The sequence below is a fragment of the Protopterus annectens genome, chromosome 2.part1 (genome assembly GCF_019279795.1).
Source record: "Protopterus annectens isolate FY-2018-M chromosome 2.part1, PAN1.0, whole genome shotgun sequence".
NCBI classification, from domain to species: Eukaryota; Metazoa; Chordata; order Ceratodontiformes; family Protopteridae; genus Protopterus; species Protopterus annectens.
The window spans coordinates 867,786,661-867,805,273 of NC_056729.1; the positions used below are offsets into that span (position 1 = coordinate 867,786,661).

The following is an 18,613-nucleotide window of genomic DNA, read 5'->3' on the forward strand; positions in this document are numbered from 1 at the left end:
TATAGTTTTTTTGTTTCCAGAGCATGTCACATTTTCTTTCAGAAGGGGAAAGAATTTGAAAGAAGTATTAAATTATAATTTTGTTGAGGGAAACAATCAATCTTCTTTTTGTGATATATTACCATATGGTACTTTTCCATGTGGTTGTTGTGGTATTTGCAATAAGGTCAAGAATTTGAATGCCATTAATGGCATTGTTTTTACCCCAAAATTTAGTTTTAATTGTAGGTCTACAGGGGTGGTCTATATTTTGGGCTGTTCATGTGATGAGGTTTGGTATACAGGACAAACTAAACGTATGGTCAGGATTCGTATTTTGGAACATTTAAAAGATATTAGACATAATAATGTGACCAGTCCTGTTGCCAAACATTTCCATGAAAAACATAATTGTTCTCCCAATAGTTTAAAATTTTGTGTCCTTGGAAAGCCTTTTCTTCCCAGAGGGTGCGATATTGTAGCCAAATTACTGGACTTAGAAACCAGGATGATTTTAAAATTCAAAACTTTAAAGCCTTTTGGTATGAATCAGGAATTAGCCATGTAATAATATATTAATAATAATAATATATTAATATATATTAATATAAAAATAATTAAAACATGGATTTTATATAGTTAGATTCATTCATTTATTTCAGTTATGTAAGTTAATTTTGTATATTTATTGGAAATCACTGTGGTCACTTTAAATAATGAATTATTTAATTGATAAATTAATTGAATAATAGCTGTACTGTTGTATATATATTACTTCATTTTTTAAATGAATTGTGATCCATGAAGGCGAATTGCCGAGGTGCCAGATCATTGTAAATAAAAAAATATGCTGGTTTAGTTCTGTTTTGTTTGTGTATCTATTAGTTTTTTTGCACTTCTTATGTGTATTCAAATTTTAGATTATTGTCTATGAAGACACCTAATGTAGATGGGTCAGGGGAGATTATTGTGCCATCATTTGATTTTATGGTAAAGGTGAAAGTGGTAGACCTACGTGTTGGTGAAAATAACAGAATTTTAGTTTTTTTGGGATTTAGGATCAGACGATGTTCAGAAAGCCAGTTTTCTATTGTATTAAAGGTGGTCTGGGTAGCTGACCATAACTCTACTGGAGATGTGGCTGAGCAAATCAGAGTAGAGTCATCAGCATATTGGATACAGCTGACTTTTGGGATGACAGTATAAAGGTCGTTAATGAAGATGGAGAACAGCAAGGGCCCTAGTATAGAGCCTTGTGGTACTCCAAGGGTGTTAGGTAGAAGGTTAGAGAGTTTGTTCTGCCAGAGGACAGCCTGCTGTCAACCATTCAGGTAGGATTGAAACCATTGGAGGGCTCCAGTATCTAGACAGAATGTTTGCAGGGTGTAGATTAAAAGTTGGTGATCAACCATATCGAATGCCTTGGAAAGATCCAAAAAGAGGGTTAAGGATATATAATTATTGTTGCGATTATGGTTTATGGTGTTAGTAAAGGCTAGGAGGGCTGAAGTTGTGCTGTGATGAGGACGGAAGCCATGCTGAGTGTCTGCCATAAAGCGATTTTGGATTAGGTGGTGCATGAGTTGTCTATGAATACATTTTTCCAGTGGAGAGAGTATAGCTATTGGCCTATAATTGGAGAATTCAGTAGAGCTGCCTCCTTTGTGAAGTGGGATTACATAGGATATTTTCCAGATGGTGGTAATTTTAGCTTCTACTATGGTTGATTGATTGGTATTGAGACAGGGTAAGCAATACCATCAGCTGATTTTTGTAGGTACTTGGCAGGGAGTTGATCAGCAGAAAGTGTAGTGGGTTTTAATTTTTTGATCAAGGTACGGATAAGTGAAGTGGCAACTGGTTGGAAGCTGAATGCGAGTAGGTTTCTAGGGGTGCTACTTTCAGGACCAGGGGAGCTTGGAGGTAGTTGGCTAGCTATGGCTTGAATTGTCTCAGTAAAGAATTGGTTAAAACTATCAGAAACATCTTCAGGGGTTTTGTCAATAGTAGCAGCAGGGATTGGGGTTGAAGTTTGTCCAGGATGTAGTAGATTATTTAAACCTGCCCAAAACTTCTGAGTGTTATTTTGATTTACTGTCTGTAAATTACAGTAGTATTGTTTTTTGTCTTGTAAAATTGATTTTTTTGGTTTCGTTCCTGGATTGCCTGTATTTAATGTGATCTTAAGGGTCTTTAGAAGAACGCCATCAAGCCCATGCTTTGTTTCTAAGGGTAATTTTGAGTTTAGACTCTATAGAAAGCCATGGTGCAGTTTTTGCCTTGGTTCTCTTTGAACGAACAGGTGCATGCGAATCAAGGATCTCAAGGAATTTGTTGTTAAAGTATGCTACTGCTTCCTCTAAGGGGAGGTGTTTTAGAATAGACCAACTACATGAGTTTAGTTCTTGTTGGAATTTGTCAGGGTCAAAGTTTTTATTATTTCTAACCTTTCTGAGAAAGGGTTGTTGGGAATTAATGGTTTTGTGCTTAATTACATATGTGAGAAGGTGATCGCTTAGGCCATTAAGGAGAGTACCAGAGGTGTACAGATGGTGGTGACTGTTTATGAGCACTCAGTCAAGTATACTTTCTTTTTGGTTGGGTTTACCTATCCTGGCAGGGGTGGATATGATTTGTTTAAATGCATGCAGGTTAATATGGGTGGTTGAGGATTCTGAGGAACAGGTGCCCCAGTCTATGTTAAAGTCTCCAAGTAGTAGGGTTTCTTGGGGGTAGTGACATGATAGCCATTGCAGGATATCTTCAAATGTAGATATATTGTTACCTGGGGGAATGTACATACAGATGATATTAATATCTTCTACAAAAATAAAGACTCCTGAAACTCCACATAGTTAATGACAGTCAGATGCCTTAAGTTTCAGAAATATTCATTTTCTGTATCCCACTGATAAAGCCCTTTAAAGATTAGGAGGATGAAGTGTGATTGTCAATTTGTTAATGTACATCTGATTACTGATACCTAACTAGCACATAAACACATGCACACAAATGTTGCATTCTTTGTTCAGGTGACTTAGAGAAAGGAATCTGCAATCATATTGTGATGCAGTATACCTTGTCAGGAAAGCATTTCCAAGTTTTATGCCTTCAGTTAGCAAAAGCAAGGCATCAGTAGGTGAAAGTAACAAATGAAATGACTGATAACTTTGTCACAAAAGGAAATACTGCCAGCCTAGCTAGCTGCAATTTTGTAAATAATTCTATGTGTTTTGTGAATATTGATAAGATTTATACAGAAGTGTGTATAACGTACTGAGCTAAAATGTAACCACATCATGCTCCATTGGAACAGAACAGGAATGCACTTACACTATTGTGTCTATTTAGATGTACGTTTAATGGAAACTGGAACACAGGAAGTTAACTTAGAAAAAAATAACTAGGTAATAAAAGAGATGTTATTTCACAGTTTCAATGTACAAGCAGACACAATTTCTAGAGCTATAAGTGTTTTTATATTGTCTTGAAAGAAAAGTAATTACTAAATTTAAGATGTAGAAGTATGTTATTGTTTTATGACATCCATGATCTGCAAACATCTGGGAGATATGTATTTTTCACAGGGATATACTAACATTTTGTTAGTTTCTGACAGGGGGGGGGTTAGCTTAGAAACTGAAGTCAGGTGACAAAAAGTGATGCCATCCAAGTTAACCCAGCAGTAATATTTGATATTAATTTAAGAACTCTCTTAGAGAGAGAATGTGCATTTTGTATTTTGTCTTTCATCTAGCAAGAACATCCACTCATCACCACCTTCTGAACTTGCCTTGCTGTAAGTAAGTTTTTAGGGCATAGTAACTTTTTTAGATTTGGACAGGAATATAATAAAGTATAGGTTAGATGTTTTCTTTATTTATTTGAGACTGTCCAGCAATGTTGTTTTAAATATTTCCTCCGATTTTGAGCTCTGATGTAACGGATTACTTACTGAGTATTGTCTTGTTCTTTTACTATTTATTATTAAATATATTTATACCTATCTTTGTGGCTGATATCTGTGAGACTCATTTAAACCCCTAGAGTACATATCTATTGCATATCTATTTGGTGACACTGTACAGGCCACTCCTAAATAGCCTTGATCTTGGTCAGACTACCATTTTGATTATTAAAAACATTACACAATAGGATTGGACACCCTTTGTTAAGGGCCTTAGAGTAACTGATAAAGAGTTGACTGGAGGCAACTGGAACTACCTTATAGTCTGGGCAAAAGGGGGCATAGCTAGTACACCAATGTCAGTCTTTCCCCGGTGCCCAGTGTGTGCGTTTGTTTGTATATAAATGAAACCTCAAAGTGTGTGTGTGTGTGTGTGTGTGTGTGTGTGTGTGTGTGTGTGTGTGTGTGTGTGTGTCTGTGTGTGTGTGTTTCAGCTACTTGGGCAGGGACACGAACCACTGGTTGGACAGAGAGGGTGCTGAAGGTTTTGGGTTGGCCACTGAGGCTGTGATCTCAACCTTATAGTTGTGCCAGTGGGGAGTCTTATTGGGGATCTGGAGAAAGAGGGAGAAACTAGCCCAAGACTGACTGTGATCTCTGTGTTCTCTTAAGGGAAATTGCACTTTACTGCGTGGGTACTTGTCATCCTCCCAGTGTGTACGTTCCCCACTGCTGCCAGTAGTGAGAACTGGGTCAGTGCTGGAGCATCACATTTTAACTGGTTGTCAGTGGTGGGATATCTACATTATATATTGATTGTCTTGTAGTGGTGTGGATATTGAATTTCTGTAGCCTGTAAACAGTGGTCACTAAGGAAGGTGTTTGTACTCTCAATAAACCACACAGTGAACATTCAGAGATTCCAGTCACAATTGTTTTATTTTATTATTTTTTGTTAGCTTAGTTAGTCAGGGAGAGCAAGCAAGCAAGTCAGCGGAGGAGTATGGCAAGCTGACAAGGAGCCAGTTGGCTGAGATGTGACAGGCTAAAGGACTGGTGCATGCCAACCTGACTAAGGCAGAAATTATTGTAGCCTTGGGCACATCTGTATCATAGACAGCAATCAGGAGGACAACCAGGCTGGCCTTGGAGATTTACAACTCTCAAAAAATGGACAGTTCAACCTTTCCACAGAGGACGTAAAAATCTATTTGGAGTTAAAGAGACTTGAACTGGAGGCCAAACATTTGGAAATAGAATTAGCAGAGAGAATGTGGCAGAAAAGGCAAATGGAATTAGAAGCAGCAGAGAGACTGAGATGTTTGGAAGCTGAGGAGAATGAGAGGCAGAGGCAACATGACAAGGAGATACTGACGCTGCACCAGAGTCATGGAGGTAATGTGGAAGGAAGTAACTGAACTCCAAAAGCAACAAGGGTCAGTAAATTCCTTCCGCAATTTACAGAGGGGGATAATTTTGATATTTTCATTCATATGTTTGAGAGGATAAGCAGTATAATGTTGACCAAGGGCTCTGGGTACGGTTTCTGACTCCTTTACTCCATAGTAAAGCTGTAACTGCTATTTCTAAATTGTCTGATACTGCTAAAATTATAACACTGTGAAGAATTGTCATTTAGAATGTTTTAAGTTAACAACTGAAGGTTATAGGAAAATGTTTCATGAGCAAGACGCAAGGCAGATGAAAGTGTTTGTGAATATATTGCTGAACTAAGCACTTATTTTCAAAGGTGGATGAGTGCATGTCAGGTCACCACTTTTGAAGGGCTGGCAGACATTTTGATAAGGGAACAAGCCCTTAGCACTTTGCCTGATGACATGAGAACCTGGTTAGCAGATAGAAAATGCAGTACTGCAGATGAGTTGGGGAATAAGGGAGACCTATACCTAGCAAGCAGGGCATCACTACCCATGAAAGGGATACTCAGTGGTGCTCATGGGTCTAAGAGAATCAATGGTGGGCAGTCTAGCCCTCCCCAACAGAGTCTGCCAGTAGCAGGAGCAGCCTCTAGTCCAGGTACATGTCCAGGACCAAGGGTTACATGTTTAAATGCAACCAGTGGGGCCATGTAGCATATAGATAGCCATGGAGGCAAGGTGGGGGAAAAGGTGGGAGAGCCAGTAAGTGGGAATGACAGAATCTCAGCAGTAAGTTGTCTAGAGACAACAAGGGTACCAAATGTCGCAAGAGGTTATATTCTATAACAGTGGATGGGAAAGACGCCACTGCTAAGAGAAACACAGCCTCTGACCTAACCATTGTGAAGCCTGCAATGGTTAAAGAGGAACACTACTTGCTTGGCAGTCTACTCCAGTCAGAGCTTTAAGAGGGACCCCATTGCAAATACCTTTGGCTAGGGCTCACCTTGACTGGGAGGCTGGAAAAGGAAGCCAGCAAGTAGGTGTGTTTGAGGATATCCCTGCAGATGTCCTGATAGTGAATGATTTTGATAATGAAGTACCTTGTATGCATGCAGTTTCAGGCAGTCAGGCTTGGAGACAAGCATGTGGGTCTGGTAGCCTGTGGGAGACCCAGACAGACTGTACACATGCAGCCAGGACTGGTGAGGTGGTTACTTCAGGGAGGGAGTTAACCTGTAGCAGTGAAACTGAAGGTGAGCCACAGCTGCTTCTGGGTACTGATGTTCCCTTGGACATAATGACTGCAAGGGTAGAGGTGAGTAGTATTACCCAGACCGACAGTAAGGCATCGCTGTCAGAGAATGCCAGATTTCCTGTGGAAGGGGAGCTGTGAAGTGTTACCAAGAAAGAAGTGGCATAGGCTCAGTTCTCAGACCCTACATTACAAGGCCTGAGGGAGGTAGCAAGTGAGGCACCTGATTCTCAAGGGAACTGGGGAATCTATATACTGGGACACAGGGTTACTGTATAGAGAATGGACCCCAGAGGGAGGGCTAGAGGGTGAAAGAATACAGCAGTTGGTAGTGCCCAGAGCCTACCATCTGGCATTTCTAGCCATAGTCCATGATATTCTATTTGCAGGTCATATGGGGATAAAATATATGAAGAGATGTATTATGCAGAACTTGTATTGGTCTGTGACTTCTAGAGATGTAACAGGGTACTGCAGAAATTGTGAGCAGTGCTAAAAGGTAGGCAAGGCAAGAGACAATGTAAAAGCTCCTTTGATGCTTTTGCCTATGATTGAGGAGCCATTTCAGATGGTAGCTATGGATATTGATGGGCCTCTGAGTACCCCAAGTTCCACAGGGAAAAAGTATATCCTAGTGGCAGTAGATTATGTTGCCAGATACCCTGAGGCAGTGGCATTGTCCTCTGTTGAGGCAGAAAAGGTGCCAAATTCTTTGTTAGAGATTTTCAGGAGGGTAGGTTTCCCAAAAGAAATACTGACTGACAGAGATGCCGATTTCATGTCAGACCTGCTGGCTTGTCTGTGAAAGTACTGTGGGGTGAAACACCTAAAGACCACCCACTACCATCCCCAAACTAATGGTCTTCTTGAGAGGTTAATCCCTACACTCAAGACAATGCTATGGGCATTTGCAGACCAGTTTAAGAGGGACTAGGACAAATTTTACCCCATCTGTTGTTTGCTTACAGAGAGGTTTTCCAGGAATCCACAGGTTTTTCACCCTCTGAGTAGCTGTATGGGTATAGGGTGAGGGGACCTCTGCATTTGATTTGAGATGAGTGGGAGAGTGAGTGTGACTCTCACAAGGAGTCTGTTGTGGCATATATTCCAAACCTCAGGACAAGACTCAGGGAACTCATGGGCTTGGTCCAGGAGAACCTGGCAGAAGCCCAACAGCAGAAAAAGATCTGGTATGATAGGAATGCTCGAGCTAGAGAGTATGCTGTGGGGCAGCAGGTAATGGTTCTCATTCCTGTCAGACAAAACAAGCTGCAGGCAGCTTGGGAGAGACCCTTTAAGGTGGTAAGGAAGGTCAGTGATTTTAACTGCATGGTAGAACTGCTAGGCAGGAGGCAGGGGCATAAATTGTGACATATTAACATGATGAAACCTTACCATGATAGGGAGGGCCTTGTGCTGAATATTTGCAGTGGATGGTAGGAGAAGGCTGAGGGGGATCTGGTGACTGATCTCCTTAGTGAGGCTCAGACTGACACCTCAGTGGAAGGGGTAGTGATGTGCCAGCAGCAATTCCCTACCCAGGTTTGAGAAATCCAAGCAGTGTTACAGGAATTTGGGTACAAGTTCACTGGGAAACCAGGGTGCACCCTCTTGGTGCAGCACCATGTGGATACAGGATCCAAAAGGCCTATTAAGTTGTCCCCTTATAGAGTGCCTGAGACAGTCAAACAGACTCTGAGGGAGGAGATAAAGGAAATCTTAGCACTAGATGTATTTTAGGAGTCCAGCAGTCCCTGGGCATCCCCAATGATGCTGGTACCAAAGAAGGATAGCAGCACCAGGTTCTGTGTGGACTACAGGAAATTAAATAGTCACACAGAGTCAGATGCTTACCTATAACTAGGACAGATGAATCTATATATCAACTGGGTGCGGGTTAGTATCATACCACTATTGATCTTGCCAAGGGTTACTGGCAGGTGCCCTTGACTCCCAGTGCTAGAGAGAGGGCAGCCATTGTGACTCCTTTTGGCTTATATGAGTTCACTAAATGCCCTTTGGGATGAAAGATGCCCCAGTGACTTTCAAGAGGCTGGTAGATCGTATCCTAGCAGGAGCAGGAGATTTTGCCCTTGCTTACCTCGATGATATTGCCATCTACAGCCATTCCTGGCAACAGCACCTTCAGCATGTCAGGGAGGTGCTGAAAGACTACAGAGGGCAGGCTTGACCAGTAAGTCAAGTAAGTGTCAGGTGGGTATGTCAGAGGTCTCCTAACCCAGACATAGAGTGGGGAGTGTTAAGATCAGGCCAGAACCTGCCAATGTGGAAGCCATGTAGGCATGGCCTGCCCTGTTGCCAAAAAGCAGGTGAGGGCATTCTTAAGGACAGCAGGTTACTACAGAAAGTTTGTTCCCAATTATAATACCATAGCTGCTCCCGTCACAGACCTGACAAGGAAAAACAAGCCAGATAAGGTAGTGTGGATCCCAGCATGTGAGCAGGCATTCCAAAAGCTTAAAGGAGCTTTGGAAGAACTCCCTGTGTTAGCCAGTCCAGATTACAGCAAAGAAAGTGTTTTGCAGGTGGATGCTTCAAACCATGAGGTGGGGGCTCTACTCAGCCAGGTTTCCTCAGATGGAGAAGAGCACCTAGTGGTATATCCCAGCAGTAGGCTCCAACCTAGGGAGAAATGCTATGTAGCTGTAGAAAAGGAACGTCTAGCCAGAAACTTTAGCCTTATCTATAGGGAAGGAAATTCACTGTAGTTACAGACCACAATCCCTTAACATGGCTACACTGAGCCAGCCAGCAAAATGCCAAGTTACTAAGGTGGAGGTTAGGGTTACAGGCATATATGACAGTACAGCACCGCAAAGAAATTAGCAATGCCAATGCAGATGGGCTCTTAAGACAGGGAATGGGGTAAGATATCCTCAGATAGGCCCAACTCTCTCAAGCAACATTTCTCAGGGGTCAATTGAAAAACTAGCTTCAGTTTTAATGGGGGGGGGGGGGTCACAAAAGGAAATACTGCCAGCCAGGCTATCTGCAATTTTGTAAATAATTCAATGTCATTTGTGAATATTGATATGATTTATACAGAAGTGTGTATAAAGTACTGAGGTAAAATGTAACCACAGCATGCCCTATTGGAATAGAACAGGAATGTACCTGCATTATTTTGACTATTTAGATGTATATATTTAATGGAAACTGGAACACAGGAAGTTAACTTAGAAAAAAATAACCATGAAATAAAAGAGATGTTATCTCTTAGTTTCAATGCAGAAGCAGACACAATGGCTAGAGCTAGAAGTTTTTTTGTATTGTCTTGAAAGAGAAGTAGTTACTAGGTTTAAGATGTAGATGTGTTTTATTGTTTTACGACTTCCAGGATCTGCAAACATCTGAGAGATATTTATTTTTCATAGGGATATGCTAACATTCTGTTAGTTTTCGACAAGGGGGGGGTTAGCTTGGGAACTGAAGTCAGGTGACAAAAAGAGATGTCACCCAAGCTGACCCAGCAGTAACATTTGATATTAATTTAAGAACTCTCTCAGAGAGAGACTGTGCATTTTGTATTTTGTCTTTGACCTAGCAAGAACATCCACTCATCACCACATTCTGCACTTGCCTAGTTGTAAGTAAGGTTTTAGGGCATAGTACCTCTTTTAGATTCAGATAGGAATATAGTAAAGTATAACTTAGATGTTTTCTTTATTTATTTGAGATGATCCTGCAATGTTGTTTTAAATATTTCCTGTGATTTTTGACCTCTGATGTAAGTGATTACTTACTGAGTATTGTCTTGTTCTTTTACTATTTATTTATTATTAAATATATTTAAATCTATCTTTGTGGCTGATATCTGTGAGGCAAACTTAAGCTCTTAGAGTACTTGCATATCTATCTGGTGACACTGTACAGGCCAATCCTAAATAGCCTTGCTTTTGGTCAGACTACCATTTGGATTATTAGAAACATTATACAGTAGGATTGGACAGCCTTTGTTACGGGCCTTAGAGTAGTTGATAAAAAGTTGGCTGACGGCAGACGGAACTACCTTATAGTCTGGGCAGAAGGGGGCATAGCTAGTAAACCTGTGTCAGCCTTTCCAAGGGGTGTGTGTGTGTGTGTGTGTGTGAACTATTTGGGCAGGGACATGACATAAAGCACTGGTTGGACAGGGAGGGTGCTGGAGGTTTTGACTTGGCCACTCAGCTGAGATCTCAACCCTATAGCTGTGCCAGTGGGGAGTCTTATTGGTGATCTGGAGAAAGAGGGAGAATCCAGCCCCAGACTGACTGCAATCTCTGTGTGCTCTTAAGGGAAATTACACTTTACTGTATGTGTACTTGTCATCCTCCTAGTGTGTGCGTTCCCTACTGCTGGCAGTAGTGAGGATTGAGGTTCCTGGATTACTGAGCATCACAAACTTATTAAACTCAGTTTCTACTTTGCAAAGTATTTAGAATGCAACCTGGCAGTTTAGGTAAACAATTCCTGACCCAGAGACTCCCAATACTCTGGAATAGACTGCCCATACATGTCAAGCAAAGTGTCTCCTTGGCCATCTTCAAAAGTAACCTTGATGATTGGATGGGGGATAGGAAATTCACCCCGGGGATCATGTCATTCACCCTGCTAGACAGGGGTCTAGGGAAGTAAATATTGTGGGAAGAAATATCCAGGGAATTGTTGTTGCTAGGCTTGTATAGGCCCCAGGGCCAATAGCCTAGTACCAACCTATGAACCTATTAGCTTTTTATTTTGTTGTATGTTTGATTTTCTCACTCTCACTCTTTGCCTTAATCTTAGGTTTCCCCTGAAAAGGAACAGGTCCATCAGTGTTAATTAGTTAGTTAATAAATAAATAAATATAAATTCATGCTTGTATGACATAAATTATATGTTCAATCTGGTAAAAATTTAACTGCAGTCCATGTAATCTGTGTACTCTGTGGTGAAATCGAGATGAATATATTTACAGGTATTAGGAAGAGTCTAAATACCAAGCAAGTTTTTTAAAAGAAAAACATAATTGTTTTATAACGGCAGCCCATTCCCAAATGGGTGCATTTCTTTTTGTTTTTTTTTTTAGTAAGATAAACTTTATCATGCAGAATGAAGATAGCATTTAATTCTAGTGAAATTCCCCTGTACAACACAACATCCAGCTTCCAACTACAGTATGTAAGCCAAGTTCGTTCCATTTACTAACTGTAGCATTTATAACAGTAAACAATTTATTACCCTCCACCGTCCCACTGTTTAAAATGTGGTCGTCTTTACTCCATCTTTCTCTCTCTCTTTTTTTTTTTTTTTGTGTAGAGATGAAGGCAATCCATTTCAACATTTGAGTACAAAGTGCTCCGAGGACTAGTAAAAGCACATAAAACCGATTGCAAGTTTCATTTAGCACATTACTAGCATTATGACTTCCCAACACACATATACACACACTCAAGATATCAGTGACCCTACTCACACACTCCCCGGTTTTCGTGCTTTTCTGAAATCATAAACCCAGCTGTCTAATCACATCTATCACCTATACTGACCTCGCATACAGACTTTGCAAGGCAACGGAAGTAGCTTGCCAAGACTTTCACTTGCAGCGAACACGCACACCCAGACAATTTCAGGTCCCCAGTATCCCTATGGTACCGCATACCAAAACATGAGGGCGGAAAAAAGCGCGAATAAAGGAATGCCGTGCAGACCCTTAGCAGAGAGTACCCAGATAGAACCTCAACGGGGGAGCCTCTTGCTGTGCGACTGCAGTGCTACTGAAGGCGTCCTGCTGCGCCCAGCGCTTCATCCCGTATGCTGCTTATCATAGGGTTGCCACCTTTTCAAATGTCCAAAGTGGGACATTTTTGTTACAAACGTCAGATTTTGCAGGCTGAAACATACCCACAGCCAGTACAAAGGACAGAACTTCACTTTTTGCCTAAATAAAAGCTTATTCTTGTAGCATTTTAGTTGCTTATTCTGTTTCTTATAACATTTAGGTGTTTCAGATACAGAATAACTGTTTTATGCAACTATTACATAAAATATAGGAAATAGTTTTGTCCTAAAATCTCAGGTCATTTGCCGATTTTACAACTTTTTTTGCAGGACACAACTGCCCAAAGAGAGACTGTCCCTCTCAAAGTATGACAGGTGGTAACCCTACTTATCAAGAGTTATCACAGTGATCGGGACTGCAGTTTTGACAATGTATTAAAGGCCCAGACGTTAGCTATCAAATTAATTTCTATGTTTTGTAGCATCGCCGTAACAGCTATCAAACGTACATCTCCAAAATGGGGAACGTAGCTCTCATAATGTGGAACAAGCGGGCACCATGTGGATCGCTTACTAAAAGCTTCAAATAGGAAGCTCACATGATTGTTTAAACGTGTTATTTATACTTGTAGAGCATTCATTTGGTGAATGAATGTGTTCACTGTTATTTTCTTTGAAAATCAGTTTAATATATTCTTAACTCTGAATGTGAGACAGACCCTTTCAATGTGGAATCGCAAGGAGCATTGTCTTTACAAAAGTCAATATGTGGGAACATCATTACTCATAACGAATTATACTTGAGTGGTATGTCGCCAACTATCAGAACAGTTTACTCTTTAACAAATGGATGATAAATGAACAGTTGACACCTAGTACACGTTACCAAGCACCAGGTAGAAATCTATTCAAGATCCATGTCCTCCTAATCCTCACTTTTTTTTTTAAACTGAAAGCAACTTTAAGCAGCACAGGGTATGTACTGTAATTACAGCCACAGAGTCACTAACGTGGCACTCCATACTATGGTTAAAATATTAATTAATCAGTTATAAATTAGGCGGGATGTCAACGACAAGGCAAATTATGGAAATGCATTTGCTGTCAAATATTGAAGTATAAGGAGCAATAGCTAACACTGGTCTGCACTTTCAGACTAGTGAGGTCAGACACAGTAAGCTTGCAGATGCAGACCTTTTACCTTGTTCGTGCGTGCGTGAAGCTAAATTGCTGCCTGCTGCGTCATTGTAGCTGACCTTTACATGAACACATCGGTGCCCCGTAGTCTTGCACGGATAAGTTGCGATACATATGCATTTCGGCCATTATTTCATCGTTTGCCATCATATATAAATATAATTCGTTCTGAAATTCCAGACATAGTGCTGGAACAGAATGAAAGTCAGTACTTCCTTATTGTACATAAACTACTCGCCAGCTCATTATCTCCACTGTTCATAGATCAAATACCGGGATACAGCAATATGTCGAGCTGTGACACAAATGGGTCTAGCCAGAACATTTCATTTTGTAGTCTAATTTTTTTACTGCTCCAACCCATGAGACATTAAAAATGAGCCAGCTCCCCTCAGTTATTAAATATACACATCATTTTCAGTGCCCCCTCTAAAACTACCAAAGGTATTGCTTTTAGATTAGTATTCCCATCTGTAAGCAAGTTACGTACCTGTTGTTAGAGGTGCTACTTTAGATAGTTGTAGGCTTAACATAGCCTGAAAAACTACAATGCTTCTGAGTGATGGAAGAACAAAATGTACTCTGCAGAGTACAAAGTATGAATTGATTTACCGTTAGTCATACGTGCTAAGGTTTATACAAAATAATAAACATAAATAAATAAAAACACCCGGTCTTACACTAAGAATAACGTGTACGCAGCGATCCGACAATATCAAATTCCAGTCACCATTTGTGACTGAATGCACAACACATCAAGCAAGGCACTACAAGAAAAGACTACAGAGGCACACACTGTAGTGAAGAGTGAACGCTTGATCTAAATGCCAGTACAAAAACAGAGACAAGCGGCACATTTCCTTAGCAAAGTGAATAATTACCTGAACAGCCTTGTTGTTTCCCAGAAATAAATACCCCAGAAAGTGATTAAACAACAGCGAAAGTTGCACATTTTGCGCTACTCTACTGATGTCTGACTTCTGTCTTAGCAAGTAGTCCACTGTAATGCGTGGTTGTTCTGTTGTACTGAAGTTCAGTTCAGGACCACGGACAGCAATCCCAAAAGAAAGTCTTGGAGGTTAGCCTTGTTTTTCCCAATAAGCCATTTCTTTCAACACTCTTTTACTGAACGTGCCTAGTAAAGATTATTTTAAAAAAATCAGTAGAAAACCTACTCCCGTGTACACGCTCTGTCGGCAAATTCAATTCAAAAGCTTGAACGTCAAATCCTGCATTCCTGCGTGGTCCAAGCTGTATGTAGATGGAAATTCAAGCACTTGCCCCTCCTTCGAAACGTGCTTTAGACATCTAAAGTAACCACTGGAACATAACGGCAACTGGAAATACAAGGGATAACAAAACATGATCGGCTTCATTGGAGCGAGCGAAGTCTAACGAGAAATAGAAAATAACTGTGTGTGTAATTTCTGTCTCCTTCTCACACACGCACTCCCTCTTTTTTCTCTCTCTTTCTCTCTGTCTCACACACGCGCACACACACACACACACACGACATCGGGCAGCAAGACAGCAATTAAGTCCACGGAAATAATATGACCATATGATGAAGCATCTGCCGAAGGAGATCAGACAAACTTTATTTAACAGCTAATAATATATATTTGCATGGGTTGTTGTTTTTGTATAATCCAATATTCCAGTCCAGTATCTTTAGTAAAATAGCAGCACTGGAACAATGTATGTTTTGCAAACTTTTAAGTGCACAACCCCCACCACGCACGCACGCACGCACACAGAAGTTGATAGTGAAACTCACCTATATAAGTGGCTAAAGTACCTTAGCTCCAGCATGTTAAGCTAATGAATTTTAAACCTAATTTCTGTGAAACATATTACTTAATGCCAGGCTATAGCTTATAACTGGCCACAAGATACCGATATTTTATCAATTGTAGACTAATTACAATATCATTATGGTATATGTGTGTGGACAAGTCAACCCTCTGAAGAAACTTAACATTCAAAACCTATAGCTTTTAACTGGGCACACGATACCAATATTTTATCAATTGTAGACTAATTACAATATCATTATGGTACCCTCTGAAGAAACTTAACAGCTTATAACTGGCCACAAAATACCAATATTTTATCAGTTGTAGACTACAATACCATTATGTTATACGTGTGTGTGGACAATTCAACCCTCTGAAGAAACTTAACATTCAAAACAGTTTATATAGAGGAAAGATTGATACTGCATTGCCATTAGAAACAAACCTTCAATATGCAGAAGTGTCTGCGCGCATGTGTGTGTGTGTGTGGGGGTAAATTAGGATAATCCCTACAGTTGTAAGTGTGGGTTTTAATGATTTCTTATGACCACTAGAGAGATTGATAAGGAAGTTGTCTGACAATACCATGCAAGATAGGCAGAAAGTAGATTTGTACATACAGCTTCTTATTGTCCCAGTCCACGTCTCTCTATTACACTAATATACTTTTAGACTTTGCTTTCAGAGGTTAATGCTGTCTCTAAGTAATTAATGGGTGGATTTTAACAATTCACTCAACCTGGTTATGGGCAGATTAGATGGCTTGAACAAAAACCTTTCACAGCTCTGCTAGATCTCTACAATGGATTGAGATGCTTGAATGTTTCTGTCATTTTAGAGACTACACTGTCCTACGGGAAAACAGTATATTAATATTGCCTTTAAGACAACACAGCAAATAGGCTAAATATACTTTTAGTGTCTGGTCACCTGGTCCCCTAGCCACATCAGGAAGAATTAAGGAGCAGTGCTCATCAGACCATGCATATGTTTCATTGGATCTATCTGGATCTGTTTGCTCTCTCAATGGATTATTCCCATCTGCTAGTGACAAAACTCATTAATTCATTATGAGTCTGATTTCAGTGATAAGATTAATTCCAAGGAAAACAGTTTTAAAATATTCATCAAAGATACCCACACCTCCAGGTTAGTGGCAACGCACGAAGCATTGGAGACCATCCAGGTGCAACTAACCGTAGGCAAAACTGCCCTACAGTTTGTAGCATGCTACAGACCACCCTCTCAAACTCAGGAGCCTCACTCAGCCTTCCTGAAGACACTGGAGAGTATGAATGTCTCTCCAAATACCATCATATTGGGGGACTTCAACTACCCAAACATAGACTGGGAGCATTACTCAAGCCCCAACACCCTAGCCCAAAGGTTCCTAGGATTCACATCTAGATCAAGAGAGGTCATTGTGCCCCTGTACTCTTCCCTTATCAGGCCCATAATTGAGTACGATGCCCCATTTGGGATGTACCTTACCCGACACCTGCAGCAGTTAGAAAGACCACAAAAGTACCTCACCAAGAGGATCAAGGGTCTCAAACATATGTCATATGCTGCTCGTCTGAAGAAACTCCAGCTCTATTCAGTCGCAAACTGCCTACTCAGAGGTGATCTATGTCTGACGTACAAGGCCATGTCCAATCCGGAATTAATGGACATGCTCCACCTCAGAAAATCCAAATCCACCAGAGTTACGAGAGCGAGAAATTTGAACCTCAACACAGAAATAAATAGGATGTGCTGGAGGGACAGATTCATAACCCAGAGAATCCCAGTCCATGTTAGGCAGAGCCCCTCACTGACTCTCTTCAAGAGAAATCTTGACGAGTGGATGGGAGATCGTAGGTTTACCCCGGGGGTCACTTCTGTGTCACTACTAGACAGAGGCACAGTAAACTAAACCCTAAATGGGCATAGTATTCTCATTCCAAGGGGTGGCGAAAGCCACACACACTCTGGCTAGGTTTATAAATGCCCTAGGGCAGATAGCCTAGTATGAACCTATGAACCTAAAATAATTTGTATGAATACCCTTACATCTTCGAACTGATGAGCACTAATTAGTCACTTAGTTTAAGAAGGTTAAAAAAGAACAAGTAGGATATTTGAAAAATTTTCATCACAGCATGTTTTAATAGTGAAATTGTTTAGACTGCAGCTGCATTTTGGAAAATCTCAGCATAACAATACTTTAGACCCCCCCAATTATGCCATAAATGTTATTTAGAGGGACATAATAAAGTTGGTACACCTTTTTCCTACCAATTAAACTGTAAACATGCATCCAGAATAATGCCAATGATTTTGCTGTGGCATAGGATGTGTTTATATGATGTGTACAATATCACTTCACACATCTTGAAGCATGCCACTTAACTGTCACTGATTTGTAGGAATGTGTATTAATTTTATTTTGAATTTGCTAACTGGGGTAGAGCACTGATCCCACTGAACCCATTTCAGTCTTAGCCCAGGGAAATACAGTAGTTACACAATAATTACATGACATTATATACAGAATGAATGACAAAATACAATATAAGCATATATTATATACAAAGTGACTATCACAGCTGGTTTGAGGGAATAAAGATAATAGATAAATGTCATTATATGCAGAGTGAGTGAAAAAATCATAATATATACATGCATTATAAATAGAGTGGAAATCAGAGATGGCATGCTGAAAGAATCATAATCAAAAATAGAGTCAGAGCAAGGTTTATAGACAGAAGAAGGGAATGACGAGGTTAAATTATATGACCAAAAAGACAGCAGTTATGTTTTCAGAGTTTTGAAATGTGCTTTTGTTTGTAAATGGAAAATCGGGTAAGAGGAATCATCTTTAAGAAAAGAAGTTAGACATTCCCACAGTTTGGGACCAAAGACTGAGAAAGCATGATCTGTGCAATAATGCCTGGTTTGGGAGGTTTGGAGGAGACGACTTGAGTGTTTAAGATGTTTAAGGTTGTATGTTTGTTTATTTCTGAAGTGTCTGGTAGCTAGTGGAATGACGATGCCATTCTTGATCATTTTAAATAGTTTAGAAGCAAATAAATTCCATATTGTTTCCCAAATAGTCAGTTAGATTTTTCAATGGTCTTGCAATGGTCTTCATTTCTTGGGACAGAGTGATGAATCTGGAAATGGCATTTAAAATGTACTGAATGGTGGATACATTTCTTTTATAATCTGCAGCAGTTATTGGGAAACAATATAAGACATCTCTAATTGGGAGTAAATGTTTGCTTTGTACCTCTTAAAACTGTTCAGCTTTTGAAAACATCTAAGTTACAAGTACTGGTGTTTAAAAAAAGAATCCCTA

The 18,613-nt window shown here is 40.2% G+C and overlaps 1 protein-coding gene across 1 annotated transcript in view; it reads right to left on the reverse strand.

Annotated features, from left to right (window-relative positions):
- GLRA3 (glycine receptor alpha 3) overlaps positions 1-14,948 on the reverse strand; it is a 1,032,852-nt gene extending 1,017,904 nt beyond the window's left edge. Inside the window, exon 1 of the mRNA XM_044062514.1 lies at positions 14,359-14,948. Within this exon, the coding sequence (XP_043918449.1) occupies positions 14,359-14,429 (71 nt within the window). The 5' untranslated portion in view covers positions 14,430-14,948. The remainder of the gene's footprint in view (positions 1-14,358) is intronic.
- Positions 14,949-18,613: the final 3,665 nt, after the last annotated feature.